Source organism: Bombina bombina, chromosome 1 (assembly GCF_027579735.1).
Source record: "Bombina bombina isolate aBomBom1 chromosome 1, aBomBom1.pri, whole genome shotgun sequence".
Classification (NCBI taxonomy): Eukaryota; Metazoa; Chordata; class Amphibia; order Anura; family Bombinatoridae; genus Bombina; species Bombina bombina.
The window spans coordinates 1,585,435,039-1,585,452,283 of NC_069499.1; the positions used below are offsets into that span (position 1 = coordinate 1,585,435,039).

A 17,245-nucleotide genomic window follows, 5' to 3' on the forward strand; every position below is an offset into this window, starting at 1 on the left:
GGCTAACACGGAGGAGCTCTACTTCTATATTAAGTTGCTGCTGGAGGAACATAAAGAGCAAATTAGTAAAAGTTTAGACCGTACCATGCTAACCACGCATGTAAGAATAAATAATGCTCCTACTCAGAGAGAGAGACACCTCACAGGACAAGTGGCAACCTTGCGCCAGTATAGTTCAGACAGCAGCCTAATGGAGGAGATGAAACGGAGGTACAAGCCTCACCTAGATCCGACCCCTACACCTTAGGAGCGGAATACTGTGGAACTGAAACCATTGACTCTATCCAAAAGGGGCGCAGTAGTGTGTGCGTTGGACGCTTTACTCACCAGGTGACCCTGAATGTGCCCTGGGAAGCGGGCGCTGCTCTCTCATTAACCCGACCGACATACCTCAAGCCTGATCCTGCCGAACCAGCCCCCGAGCATGAAGAATTCTATGCCAAGACCCCTCTGCTTATCCAGGATGGTGACATGCTGCCTCTGCTTCCTTTGACAGGGGAGAACCAGCTAGATGGTGGAGATATATGCTCCGAAACAGGAGCTCTGGTTTGGACTAGGGGCTTACTAGCTGATAGTGCTATCATTGGGAGAACAGACAGCACCATAATGGCATTTAGTGATGCTGAGAACATCCAGTATTACCAGCCTAGTCTTGCGGAGATCCAGCTCCATGTCTCCCCATACCTTGAGGTTAGAGCTATGGAACCAAGTATAGCGTTGCAGCCGCAGAGAAGTGCCAGCTTTATTGATAGGATTGTGACCAACGGCTCAGCAGACAGAGGATCCAGACGTACCATTGAGAGTGTGCAGCCGCTATTCCAAGATCGGCCCTCCTACCTTACTGCAGCGGCTACCTACCTCCTCTCAGAGCAGATGAGACCGGTTGTGATGGCACTTTATTCACGGTTTACGCAGCACTACCCATGCAGCAGCCGGGGGTCACCGCAAGCTTCACAAACAGTAAGCTACTCTCTCACAATGGGCCCAGGGTGAAAGCCGGAGTTGGGTAAACAGATTATCTGACTATCTAACTGGTGTCCAATACTTAGTTTGCTCAGATGCGGTGAACACCACTACTACCCTGTTGTGGACAGTTTGCTCTTCTGATTGAGCGAACATTTTTCATTAGACATTGCTTTAGGAATTTGCAAACATCGAAGTGCAACCCCATGCTACTCACAGAAGGTTAGCCCCACTATAAACCCTCACGCTAAAAGACTGATTATCTCTAAGCCTTCTATTACAATATATGGCAATTGTGGGGAAGGTACAGGATATAGGGGGACATATTCCCTAATTTATGTATTGGACTTAACCTTAATATCTAGAAGCTTGCGGAGTCAAAGCCAAACTAATTTCTGTCCCAAGCAGCTTACCATAATGGCTTGCATTTAGAAGATCTAATGTTAGTAAAGTAATACAGTTTGTTTTGTTTTACAGGTCTGTAATGATGTTTGTATGTTAATGATGCTGGAGATGGTAATTTTTGTGTGTGGATTGGACCTTCTGGCTCTTCACTATATAAGCCCTGGTGTCGGCTGAATTGTGATATTTATACTATAAGTGATGAGACACTATCTTCCTATAACTATTTAATTCTGTAAATTATATATAGATCTGCTAAATAATCTGCATAACAGACTTAGCCCTGTACTTATGATAGTGGGGTTGGCTAGTTACCCATCTTCCCGAACCTGCAATGGTCTACACTTGTCCTCAAGTTTTATCCCTCCGGAATATGAGGGACTTACATTTACATGCTGCTCCTATAATTGTTCTTACCAGACGCTAGCAGGGGCTGGGAGTGCTCAGATTAATAATATGAAGCTCTCTACATGGCTATAGAAGGGTTAAAGGTATTGTAGAGCTAATTCTTATTTCTCCATGATATACTAGTAATATTATCAATCCTCCCCAATTACAACTATATTTGTAATATTTGTCTGGGTTCTATAACATGTGTGCAGTCTATAGCTTATATGTAGATATGCTTTAATCTAACTCTCATTAACCATATAAGTACAGAGAAACAGAAAAACGTGGATATAAAAATTGAAAAATGAGGTCAGTCACCCAGGACACAAGAGCAGTCTCTTGATAAAAATACAACCTTCTGTGATTTTGTCCTTTACCTTTGAGGTAAAGGCCTCTAGTTTCATTAAGGAGGTTTGTACACTAACTGGCAAGCTGTTTGTATAATACTTTATTTGAATTTAATCTATGATGCACTCATTGTCATCTTGAAACCATCTTATTCCATGCAAATATTGCATTGTTCTCATGTTACATTGTTTTATATTTCTGTATCCTTTATTTTGAGCCTCAAATAAAAATCTTTATATAAAAAAAAAAAAAGTGGGTTCAGTGTCCCTTTAAGTTACATATCTGTTATCTCTGATTCTATTCAGTATATAATTCTTTATATTTATTCTATCTTATTTAATATTTTGAATATATTGATATCCATGACCATATGTACTCTTCCCCCTACTTATGTATGTATGTATATGTATATATATATATATATATATATATATATATATATATATATATATATATATATATATATATATATATATATATATATATATATATATATATATATATATATATATATATATATATATATATATACATATACATATATACACACACACACACACATATACATACATATACACACACACATATATATATACACACACACATATGTTTTGATATCGAGTGACTATTTTAATATGTATACATTTCCTCCACTAGATTAGCGTTTTTGAAGGCCCATGAGAGGCCTATAGATGGAATGGAGATTATAAATCTAGTCTTCTGGATAACCACTACGTGCTTGTAGTTTACTCTATATATTTAGAGATAACTATATTTTGGCCCAGGATACGAGCACAAATGACATATTGAGTTCATAGATAAAGTTTGTCAAAAAAAAAAAAAAAGTTCTTTCAATTTCTAGTGTTAAGTGTAATGCCAATAAATTATACCAAAACCCAGATGTATCTACTTGTATACTGTATTGTCAGACGTGTATGTATTCCATAGCAAGACTTTGTTATTTATTCTGTGTCCTGTATTTCTTTTATGACCTCAATAAAAAAAAAAAAAATTAAAGCCACCAAGATTCTGCAAACAACAACAGTAATATAGCAGCGGAGCAAGGCCTGTGCAGACAATCTTACAGACACCTAACTTCAGTAAAAGGTGCAACTACTTCTTATACAGCCTCTGACTTAACTACAATTCTAAGTCAAATAAATCTCTAGATAAATTATAACTGGAAATGTGAATTCTGGGGAAAAACGCACTTTACTTCTTCAGAAGGTAAGGGTATACTAAGAGTTAAAGGGACAGCGTGCTGTAAAATGGTTTTCCGCTAATGTGTCTCCAGCGACGTGTTATGCCAGTTGCAAAGAATAATATGTATAGGCAATTGCCCCTTTTTGTTTATTTTTGTATATGAAATAGACATATTTACTCTATGAGACCATAATTCATTAAGATGAGATCAAACCTCTTTATCTTATCACTTTCAGCACAATATTTAGGGAGAACGATTACAAATTAGGGTTTAGTACATATAACACCCACTTCCCACAGTGTAATTTCTTCTGCTGGCTTTTGTTTAAACAGTTTTTCTGTAGCTAATATTTAATTATTTAAATTATAGGTAGCAGATTCGATAGGCAAAATCAGCTGTTTCAAATGACATAATAAAGGTAAAGGATCAATTTGTAAATAATGTAATACATTCCAGCAAGTGAAGTGGATCATTGGAAACACATTTAATATATTATTCTCCCTCTAAGCTTACATTACAGAAAATATATGAGACTTAAAGGGAAACTGAACCTAAATGTTTTCCTTTCATGATTCAGATAGAGGAGCAATATTAAGCAACTTTTTAATTTACTCCTATTATCAATTTTATTTGTTCTCTTGCTATCTTTATTTGAAAAAGCAGAAATATAAACGTACAAGCCGGCCCATCTTTGGTTCTGTACCTGGGTAGCGCTTGCTGATTGGTGGCTGAGTGCAACCACCAATACACAATCGCTATCTAGGGTGCTGAACCAAAAATGGGCTGGCTTGTAAGCTTACTTTTCTGCTTTTTCAAACAAAAATACAAAAAGAACAAAGAAAAAAATTGATAATAGGAGTAAATTAGAAAGTTGCTTAAAATTTCTGTTATATCTGAATCATGAAAGGAAAACATTTAGGTTCAGTTTCCCTTTAATGAGTCGTTTGGTTCTTTTCTGCTTCAGTGTTTAGCTTTAGAAACTTCATCTGCAGCTGGAGAGTTCTGGGCATTAAAGGGACAGGAAACCACCAAAACTATTCTTTATGATTTAGGTAGAACAAACTATTTTATACAACTTTCCAGTTTACTTCTATTATCAAATTTGCTTCATTCTCTTGGTATCATTTGTTGAAGGAGCAGTAATGCACTACTAGTTTCTAACTAAACATGTGGGTGAGCCAATGACAATCAGTATATATATGCAGCCACCAATCAGCAGCAAAAACCTAGGTTCTTTGCTGCTCCTGAGCTTTTCTAGATAAACCTTTCAGCAAAGGATAACAAGAGAAGGAAGCAAATTAAATAACAGAAGTCAATTGGAAATTTGTTTAAAATTGTATGCTCTGTCTTAATCATGAATGACTTTACTGTCCCTTTAAGCTTCATAAGATTAACGGTGACTTCAACTAGAAAATACAGAGCAACACCGGAGATTATAAATGGAGATTATAAATATACGGAGATTATAAATATACAGCTATTATAATTATACGGAGATTATAATTATACGGAGATTATAAATATACAGAGATTATAAATATACAGAGATTATAATTATACGGAGATTATAATTATACGGAGATTATAATTATACGGAGATTATAATTATACGGAGATTATAAATATACGGAGATTATAAATATACAGTTATTATAATTATACGGAGATTATAATTATACGGAGATTATAAATATACAGTTATTATAATTATACGGAGATTATAAATATACAGTTATTATAATTATACGGAGATTATAAATATACGGAGATTATAAATATACAGAGATTATAAATATACAGTTATTATAATTATACGGAGATTATAAATATACGGAGATTATAATTATACGGAGATTATAATTATACGGAGATTATAATTATACGGAGATTATAAATATACAGTTATTATAATTATACGGAGATTATAAATATACGGAGATTATAATTATACGGAGATTATAATTATACGGAGATTATAAATATACAGTTATTATAATTATACGGAGATTATAATTATACGGAGATTATAAATATACAGAGATTATAAATATACAGAGATTATAAATATACAGAGATTATAAATATACAGTTATTATAATTATACGGAGATTATAAATATACAGAGATTATAAATATACAGTTATTATAATTATACGGAGATTATAAATATACGGAGATTATAAATATACAGAGATTATAAATATACAGAAATTATAAATATACAGTTATTATAATTATACGGAGATTATAAATATACAGAGATTATAAATATACAGTTATTATAATTATACGGAGATTATAAATATACGGAGATTATAAATATACAGTTATTATAATTATACAGAGATTATAAATATACGGAGATTATAAATATACAGAGATTATAAATATACAGTTATTATAATTATACGGAGATTATAAATATACAGAGATTATAAATATACAGTTATTATAATTATACGGAGATTATAAATATACGGAGATTATAATTATACGGAGATTATAATTATACGGAGATTATAAATATACAGAGATTATAAATATACAGTTATTATAATTATACGGAGATTATAAATATACAGAGATTATAAATATACGGAGATTATAAATATACGGAGATTATAAATATACGGAGATTATAAATATACAGTTATTATAATTATACGGAGATTATAAATATACGGAGATTATAAATATACAGTTATTATAATTATACAGAGATTATAAATATACAGTTATTATAATTATACGGAGATTATAAATATACGGAGATTATAAATATACGGAGATTATAATTATACGGAGATTATAAATATACGGAGATTATAAATATACGGAGATTATAAATATACGGAGATTATAAATATACAGTTATTATAATTATACAGAGATTATAAATATACGGAGATTATAAATATACGGAGATTATAAATATACAGTTATTATAATTATACGGAGATTATAAATATACGGAGATTATAAATATACAGAGATTATAAATATACAGAGATTATAATTATACGGAGATTATAAATATACAGAGATTATAAATATACAGTTATTATAATTATACGGAGATTATAAATATACAGAGATTATAAATATACAGAGATTATAAATATACAGTTATTATAATTATACGGAGATTATAAATATACAGAGATTATAAATATACAGTTATTATAATTATACGGAGATTATAAATATACAGAGATTATAATTATACGGAGATTATAAATATACGGAGATTATAAATATACAGAGATTATAAATATACGATATTAAATATCGGAGATTATAAATATACGGAGATTATAAATATACGGAGATTATAAATATACAGAGATTATAAATATACAGTTATTATAATTATACGGAGATTATAAATATACGGAGATTATAAATATACAGTTATTATAATTATAAGAGATTATAAATATACGAGATTATAATTATACGGAGATTATAAATATACAGAGATTATAAATATACAGAGATTATAATTATACAGAGATTATAAAATATACGGAGATTATAAATATACGGAGATTATAAATATACAGTAGATTATAAATATACGGAGATTATAAATATACAGTTATTATAATTATACGAGATTTATAAATATACGGAGATTATAAAATACAGGTTATTATAATTATACGGAGATTATAATAACAGAATTATAAATTTACGAGATTATTAATAATTAAACGGTGATTATAAATATTCGGACGATTATAAATATACAGAGATTATAAATATAAGAGATTATAAATATACGGAGATTATAAATATACAGAGATTATAATATACGGAGATTATAATATACGGAGATTATAAATATACGGAGATTATAAATATACGGAGATTATAATATACGAGATTATAAATATACGGAGATTATAATTATACGAGATTATAAATATACGGAGATTATAAATATACGGAGATTATAAATATACAGGAGATTATAAATATACGGAGATTATAAATATACGGAGATTATAAATATACGGAGATTATAAATATACGGAGATTATAAATATACAGTTATTATAATTATACGGAGATTATAAATATACAGAGATTATAAATATACGGAGATTATAAATATACAGAGATTATAAATATACAGTTATTATAATTATACGGAGATTATAAATATACGGAGATTATAAATATACAGAGATTATAAATATACAGTTATTATAATTATACGGAGATTATAAATATACAGAGATTATAAATATACAGTTATTATAATATACGGAGATTATAAATATACAGAGATTATAATTATACAGAGATTATAAATATACGAGATTATAAATATACGGAGATTATAAATATACAGAGATTATAAATATACAGTAGATTATAATTATACGGAGATTATAAATATACGGAGATTATAAATATACAGAGATTATAAATATACGGAGATTATAAATATACAGAGATTATAAATATACAGTTATTATAATTATACGGAGATTATAAATATACGGAGATTATAAATATACAGAGATTATAATTATACGGAGATTATAAATATACGGAGATTATAAATATACGGAGATTATAAATATACAGAGATTATAAATATACAGGAGATTATAAATATACAGAGATTATAAATATACGAGATTATAAATATACGGAGATTATAAATATACAGGAGATTATAAATATACGAGATTATAAATATACAGTTATTATAATTATACGGAGATTATAAATATACAGAGATTATAAATATACGGAGATTATAAATATACGGAGATTATAAATATACAGTTATTATAATTATACGGAGATTATAAATATACGGAGATTATAAATATACAGTTATTATAATTATACGGAGATTATAAATATACAGAGATTATAAATATACGGAGATTATAATTATACGGAGATTATAAATATACAGAGATTATAAATATACAGTTATTATAATTATACGGAGATTATAAATATACGGAGATTATAAATATACAGAGATTATAAATATACAGTTATTATAATTATACGGAGATTATAAATATACAGAGATTATAAATATACAGTTATTATAATTATACGGAGATTATAAATATACAGAGATTATAAATATACGGAGATTATAATTATACGGAGATTATAATTATACGGAGATTATAAATATACGGAGATTATAAATATACAGAGATTATAAATATACGGAGATTATAAATATACGGAGATTATAATTATACAGAGATTATAAATATACAGTTATTATAATTATACGGAGATTATAAATATACGGAGATTATAAATATACAGTTATTATAATTATACGGAGATTATAAATATACGGAGATTATAAATATACGGAGATTATAAATATACAGAGATTATAAATATACGGAGATTATAAATATACAGTTATTATAATTATACGGAGATTATAAATATACGGAGATTATAAATATACAGTTATTATAATTATACAGAGATTATAAATATACAGAGATTATAAATATACAGTTATTATAATTATACGGAGATTATAAATATACGGAGATTATAATTATACGGAGATTATAAATATACGGAGATTATAAATATACGGAGATTATAAATATACAGAGATTATAAATATACAGTTATTATAATTATACGGAGATTATAAATATACGGAGATTATAAATATACGGAGATTATAAATATACAGAGATTATAAATATACGGAGATTATAAATATACGGAGATTATAAATATACAGTTATTATAATTATACGGAGATTATAAATATACGGAGATTATAAATATACAGAGATTATAAATATACAGAGATTATAAATATACAGTTATTATAAATATACGGAGATTATAAATATACGGAGATTATAAATATACAGAGATTATAAATATACAGAGATTATAAATATACGGAGATTATAAATATACAGTTATTATAATTATACGGAGATTATAAATATACGGAGATTATAAATATACAGTTATTATAATTATACGGAGATTATAAATATACAGTTATTATAATTATACGGAGATTATAAATATACGGAGATTATAAATATACAGTTATTATAATTATACAGAGATTATAAATATACAGAGATTATAAATATACGGAGATTATAATTATACGGAGATTATAATTATACGGAGATTATAAATATACAGAGATTATAAATATACAGAGATTATAAATATACAGTTATAATTATACGGAGATTATAAATATACGGAGATTATAAATATACAGTTATTATAATTATACAGAGATTATAAATATACAGAGATTATAAATATACAGAGATTATAAATATACAGAGATTATAATTATACGGAGATTATAAATATACGGAGATTATAAATATACAGAGATTATAAATATACGGAGATTATAAATATACAGTTATTATAATTATACGGAGATTATAAATATACAGTTATTATAATTATACGGAGATTATAAATATACGGAGATTATAAATATACAGTTATTATAATTATACAGAGATTATAAATATACAGAGATTATAATTATACGGAGATTATAATTATACGGAGATTATAATTATACGGAGATTATAAATATACAGAGATTATAAATATACAGAGATTATAAATATACAGAGATTATAAATATACAGTTATTATAATTATACGGAGATTATAAATATACGGAGATTATAAATATACAGAGATTATAAATATACGGAGATTATAAATATACAGTTATAATTATACGGAGATTATAAATATACGGAGATTATAAATATACAGTTATTATAATTATACAGAGATTATAAATATACAGAGATTATAAATATACAGAGATTATAATTATACGGAGATTATAAATATACGGAGATTATAAATATACAGAGATTATAAATATACGGAGATTATAAATATACAGTTATTATAATTATACGGAGATTATAAATATACGGAGATTATAAATATACAGTTATTATAATTATACAGAGATTATAAATATACAGAGATTATAATTATACGGAGATTATAATTATACGGAGATTATAAATATACAGAGATTATAAATATACAGAGATTATAAATATACAGAGATTATAATTATACGGAGATTATAAATATACGGAGATTATAAATATACAGAGATTATAAATATACGGAGATTATAAATATACAGTTATAATTATACGGAGATTATAAATATACGGAGATTATAAATATACAGTTATTATAATTATACAGAGATTATAAATATACAGAGATTATAAATATACAGAGATTATAATTATACGGAGATTATAATTATACGGAGATTATAAATATACGGAGATTATAAATATACGGAGATTATAAATATACAGAGATTATAAATATACGCTACCATTAACAGGTAAACGTCATAGGTAAAATAGGATTAATAATGAATACGCCACCTAAGCTCTGCTGCGAGGAACTAAACGAGCGGTATTGCCCATCAAGTAAAATTCTAGCTGTATAAATTGTCCCCATTACTCTATCCAAAGCATTACCGTGTGTGCACTTAATAGTAGTAAGTGCACAAAAATATGAAACTCTTTGCGCTCAAATCAGAACTCACAGCTACACCTTCGAGAAACACTAAACCTGAACCGATATCCCAGGACCCAGGGAGCCTCCTAGAATTTTATCCCTGGCTCCTAACTATTTGGGTTACTCTCCATATATGTCTATACAGATACCAGAGTCTGGCTCCTAAATATTCTTACTGGCTTCTAAATTTTAACCAGATTTGTCGACCCTTTGCAATATCCCATGAACATTTGCGGTTTAAGACTTTTGATTTCTGTCTGTCCATAGTCAGGGGGAACAGTTCTTCTTTGGCGAGTCCTACTAGGGTCGAGATAATTAAACACAACTGCTCAGGGTAAATTATTTGCTTATTTACATACCTAAGTGTGAATCCAAGAGATGAGGTTGCTCCTGATATTTATCCATTATAACTAAAATAAAAAAATAGTGTTTAAGGACAATTAAATACAATAGAAGTGCATAATAAAAAGACAATGGAATGACACACTAGGAATTTCAAATAAGCGCAGACAAATGTATTTACCCCCCCCCCCATTTGTCAGCTCCCTGTATCATGTGACAGCCATCAGCCAACCACAGACTAGTATACGTATACACTGAACTTGTGCACATGCTCAGTAGGAGCTGGTGCCTCAGACAGTGTGCATATAACTATCATGTGACAGCCATCAGCCACTCACAGACTTATATACGTATACACTGTGATCTCTTGCACATGCTCAGTAGTAACTGTTGCCTCATACAGTGTGCATATAACCGTATCATGTGACAGCCTTCAGCTAATCACAGACTCATATACGTATACACTGTGATCTCTTGCACATGCTCAGTAGTAACTGATGCCTCAGTAAGTGTGCATATAACTATCATGTGACAGCCATCAGCCAATCACAGACTCATATGTATACACTGATCTCTTGCACATGCTCAGTAGTAACTGGTGCCTCAGACAGTGTGCATATAACTGTATCATGTGACAGCCATCAGCCAATCACAGACTAGTATATGTATACACTGATCTCTTGAACGTGCACAGTAGCAGCTGGTGCCTCAGACAGTGTGCATATAAAAATACTGGACACAATTTAATAATTGAAGTAAAATGGAAAGTCTTTTAAAACTGCTGCTCTATCTGAATCATGAACATTTACAGTTAATTATAATGGGACATAAAGCCAAACATTTTTTACAGTGATACAGATAGAACATAACATTAAAAACAAATTTCCAATTTACTTCTATTATCAAATTTTCTTCATTTTCTTTGTATCCTTTGTTGAAAGGCAGGAAGGTCAGCAGAGTGCACGTGTCTGCAGCACTATATAACAGTTATACATTAGCAGACGCACTAGATGGCACTGCCATGTAGTGCTTCAGACGTGCAAACTACCTATTGAGATATCTCTTCAACAAAGAATAGCATAAGAACAAAGCAAATCTGGTAATAGAAGTATATTGGAAACGTGTTTTAAATTCTATTCTCTATCTGAATCATGTAATAAAAAATTGTGTTCCATGTCCCACAGACAGGAAATATAGAATATAAAATGCTTTACACTCCGGTAACAGATGAAGTTTTCCCTAATTTACTTATCTATTGGTATTGTAAGTAAAGGGAAAAACAAAAGCAAGAATAAAATACTCTAATGTCCTGTTAGTGAACTATTGCATGCATAGACCTATGTGTTTAACCCCTGAAAATGAGTTAAACACATAGTTAAAGCCAGTTCCGGAGCAGCAATGCACTGCTAATCCTGAACTCAACAAGGCAGGTGATTGGGGACTATGCACATGTGCTGTCCAACGTTTGTGTTCAGCTAAGTAGTGCGATAATAAAAACATGTAGCACATTACTCTTATTATCCCTCTTTCATGTCCTCTTAATACTAAAATATTATGCACAAAAAACAATACACGCAGCAGTGAAATTGTAATGCTTTGACCAAAACCTTTAGGGTAGTAAGAGCAGAGCAGAAGGAGAAAGCGCAAGTCAGCGTTGTCTAGCCTTCTCAAGTGATGCATTTGTTTTGTCACCGTTTGATATATGGCAGTGATTACATTTGCCACAGAGTCACAAATCCTACATAAACAGACTGAGAGACATTCACAGGATCCTCCAAGAGAGGGCAGCAGAAGCAAGCCAGTACACAAGAGAGAGGGCAGCAGGAGCAAGCCAGTACACAAGAGAGAGGGCAGCAGGAGCAAGCCAGTACACAAGAGAGAGGGCAGCAGGAGCAAGCCAGTACACAAGAGAGAGGGCAGCAGGAGCAAGCCAGTACACAAGAGAGAGGGCAGCAGGAGCAAGCCAGTACACAAGAGAGAGGGCAGCAGGAGCAAGCCAGTACACAAGAGAGAGGGCAGCAGGAGCAAGCCAGTACACAAGAGAGAGGGCAGCAGGAGCAAGCCAGTACACAAGAGAGAGGGCAGCAGGAGCAAGCCAGTACACAAGAGAGAGGGCAGGAACAAGCCAGTACACAAGAGAGAGGGCAGGAACAAGCCAGTACACAAGAGAGAGGGCAGGAACAAGCCAGTACACAAGAGAGAGGGCAGGAACAAGCCAGTACACAAGAGAGAGGGCAGGAACAAGCCAGTACACAAGAGAGAGGGCAGGAACAAGCCAGTACACAAGAGAGAGGGCAGGAACAAGCCAGTACACAAGAGAGAGGGCAGGAACAAGCCAGTACACAAGAGAGAGGGCAGGAACAAGCCAGTACACAAGAGAGAGGGCAGGAACAAGCCAGTACACAAGAGAGAGGGCAGGAACAAGCCAGTACACAAGAGAGAGGGCAGGAACAAGCCAGTACACAAGAGAGAGGGCAGGAACAAGCCAGTACACAAGAGAGAGGGCAGGAACAAGCCAGTACACAAGAGAGAGGGCAGGAACAAGCCAGTACACAAGAGAGAGGGCAGGAACAAGCCAGTACACAAGAGAGAGGGCAGGAACAAGCCAGTACACAAGAGAGAGGGCAGGAACAAGCCAGTACACAAGAGAGAGGGCAGGAACAAGCCAGTACACAAGAGAGAGGGCAGGAACAAGCCAGTACACAAGAGAGAGGGCAGGAACAAGCCAGTACACAAGAGAGAGGGCAGGAACAAGCCAGTACACAAGAGAGAGGGCAGGAACAAGCCAGTACACAAGAGAGAGGGCAGGAACAAGCCAGTACACAAGAGAGAGGGCAGGAACAAGCCAGTACACAAGAGAGAGGGCAGGAACAAGCCAGTACACAAGATAGGAGCAATTGCTTCCCAAGCTGCAGCTGTCCTTTTCAGGAAGTCATGTGGGTATAAATTCTGTGTGTTGCAAATGAGCAGAGGTACAGAATGACAGACAAATATTTACTAAAACATCACAAATGTTCTTGTATACTAACAAATAAATGGCATACATCTGTATGACGACTTACCTATAAACCTCTGAATGCATACCTCCCTGCTCACTTGCTCATTATATACATCACGCAGGCTGCCAATCAGATCACGGATCTCCCCGCTCTCTGTAAACGACTCTAAGATACAGCCGCTAGCAATAATATCTGCACCAGCTTCATCCTCTCGCTCGGACGCATCAGCAGCCATCTCAGCGATACTTACGGCGGTTTTCCAATTAAACTAAAAAAAGGAAAAAAAGCATAGAGTTCCTGTCAGAACAAAGTTCTGGAGAAGGGGGCACAGCATTCTCCTGTCACACACTGGGGAGGGGGGCATAGCATTCTCCTGTCACACACTGGGGAGGGGGCACAGTATTCTCCTGTCACGCACTGGGGAGGGGGGAATAGCATTCTCCTGTCACACACTGGGGAGGGGGGCATAGCATTCTCCTGTCACACACTGGGGAGGGGGCACAGCATTCTCCTGTCACACACTGGGGAGGGGGCACAGCATTCTCCTGTCACACACTGGGGAGGGGGGCAGAAGTATTGACCTGTCACACACTGGGGAGGGGGGCAGAAGTATTGACCTGTCACACACTGGGGAGGGGGGCAGAAGTATTGACCTGTCACACACTGGGGAGGGGGGCAGAAGTATTGACCTGTCAAACACTGGGGAGGGGGGGTACAGTATTGAACTGTCACACACTGGGGAGGGGGGTACAGTATTGAACTGTCACACACTGGGGAGGGGGGGTAAAGTATTGAACTGTCACACACTGGGGAGGGGGGGCACAGTATTGAACTGTCACACACTGGGGAGGGGGGGCACAGTATTGAACTGTCACACACTGGGGAGGGGGGGTACAGTATTGAACTGTCACACACTGGGGAGGGGGGTACAGTATTGAACTGTCACACACTGGGGAGAGGGGGTACAGTATTGAACTGTCACACACTGGGGGAGGGGGGCACAGTATTGAACTGTCACACACTGGGGAGAGGGGGTACAGTATTGAACTGTCACACACTGGGGAGAGGGGGTACAGTATTGAACTGTCACACACTGGGGGAGGGGGGTACAGTATTGAACTGTCACACACTGGGGAGAGGGGGTACAGTATTGAACTGTCACACACTGGGGAGAGGGGGTACAGTATTGAACTGTCACACACTGGGGGTGGGGGGTACAGTATTGAACTGTCACACACTGGGGAGGGGGGGTAAAGTATTGAACTGTCACACACTGGGGAGAGGGGGTACAGTATTGAACTGTCACACACTGGGGGAGGGGGGCACAGTATTGAACTGTCACACACTGGGGAGAGGGGGTACAGTATTGAACTGTCACACACTGGGGGAGGGGGGCACAGTATTGAACTGTCACACACTGGGGAGAGGGGGTACAGTATTGAACTGTCACACACTGGGGTGGGGGGGGTACAGTATTGAACTGGCACACACTGGGGGAGGGGGGTACAGTATTGAACTGTCACACACTGGGGAGAGGGGGTACAGTATTGAACTGTTACACACTGGGGAGAGGGGGTACAGTATTGAACTGTCACACACTGGGGGTGGGGGGTACAGTATTGAACTGTCACACACTGGGGAGGGGGGGTAAAGTATTGAACTGTCACACACTGGGGAGAGGGGGTACAGTATTGAACTGTCACACACTGGGGGAGGGGGGCACAGTATTGAACTGTCACACACTGGGGAGAGGGGGGTACAGTATTGAACTGTCACACACTGGGGAGAGGGGGTACAGTATTGAACTGTCACACACTGGGGGTGGGGGGTACAGTATTGAACTGTCACACACTGGGGGAGGGGGGCACAGTATTGAACTGTCACACACTGGGGAGAGGGGGTACAGTATTGAACTGTCACACACTGGGGAGAGGGGGTACAGTATTGAACTGTCACACACTGGGGAGGGGGGGTACAGTATTGAACTGTCACACACTGGGGGAGGGGGGCACAGTATTGAACTGTCACACACTGGGGGTGGGGGGTACAGTATTGAACTGTCACACACTGGGGGAGGGGGGCACAGTATTGAACTGTCACACACTGGGGAGAGGGGGTACAGTATTGAACTGTCACACACTGGGGGAGGGGGGCACAGTATTGAACTGTCACACACTGGGGGTGGGGGGCACAGTATTGAACTGTCACACACTGGGGGTGGGGGGCACAGTATTGAACTGTCACACACTGGGGAGAGGGGGTACAGTATTGAACTGTCACACACTGGGGAGAGGGGGTACAGTATTGAACTGTCACACACTGGGGGAGGGGGGCACAGTATTGAACTGTCACACACTGGGGGTGGGGGGTACAGTATTGAACTGTCACACACTGGGGGTGGGGGGTACAGTATTGAACTGTCACACACTGGGGGTGGGGGGTACAGTATTGAACTGTCACACACTGGGGAGGGGGGCACAGTATTGAACTGTCACACACTGGGAAGGTGAAAGGCTGAGCAACACTCACGTGGCTATAATTACCGGCAACACCGAGAAAGAGTCACTGACGTACCAAGCAAAGTACTGGGAGTGAAGAGGAACAAACTAAATGAAAACGAGATCCACTGTAACGGAGAGGCGGAGCTACGGCGTAACTAAGTAGCGTTACTAGGAGGTGGTGCTGCCTGGTCTGGTAGGATTGGTGAATGGAATAGTGGGCGTGTGCATAACAGAATATAGGCGTGTTAGGTACAATAGAGGGTTATGAATGAATGAGGGAGTTTCCAGAGACGGTTAAAGGGCTGACTTGTTTGCTTATGCAAGGGGCGTGGTCAGGGGCCGTGACGTTGTGATACATGCGCGTGGCCAGTTGTTGTGAACCGCCGCTTCCCTTCCCGCCTATTTTTCCTGAGGTGCTAATTTTATAAGTGACTTCTTGTCAGCCTCCGTGTGTACAGTAATAACTCGCTGCACGGTTAAACATTAGTTTATTTCTCTTGATTTACAAGCTATGTGCTTTGAATAAGTGA

At 35.1% G+C, this 17,245-nt stretch overlaps 1 protein-coding gene across 1 annotated transcript in view; it reads right to left on the reverse strand.

Moving 5' to 3' along the window:
* The window catches only part of TBCD (tubulin folding cofactor D), a 1,563,032-nt gene extending 1,546,175 nt beyond the window's left edge, over window positions 1-16,857 (reverse strand). Inside the window, exons 1-3 of the mRNA XM_053710319.1 lie at window positions 16,744-16,857; window positions 14,278-14,482; window positions 11,233-11,283 (exon numbers count right to left, since the gene is read on the reverse strand). Coding sequence (XP_053566294.1) covers window positions 11,233-11,283; window positions 14,278-14,449 — 223 coding nt within the window. The 5' untranslated portion in view covers window positions 14,450-14,482; window positions 16,744-16,857. The remainder of the gene's footprint in view (window positions 1-11,232; window positions 11,284-14,277; window positions 14,483-16,743) is intronic.
* Between the last annotated feature and the right edge of the window lie 388 nt (window positions 16,858-17,245).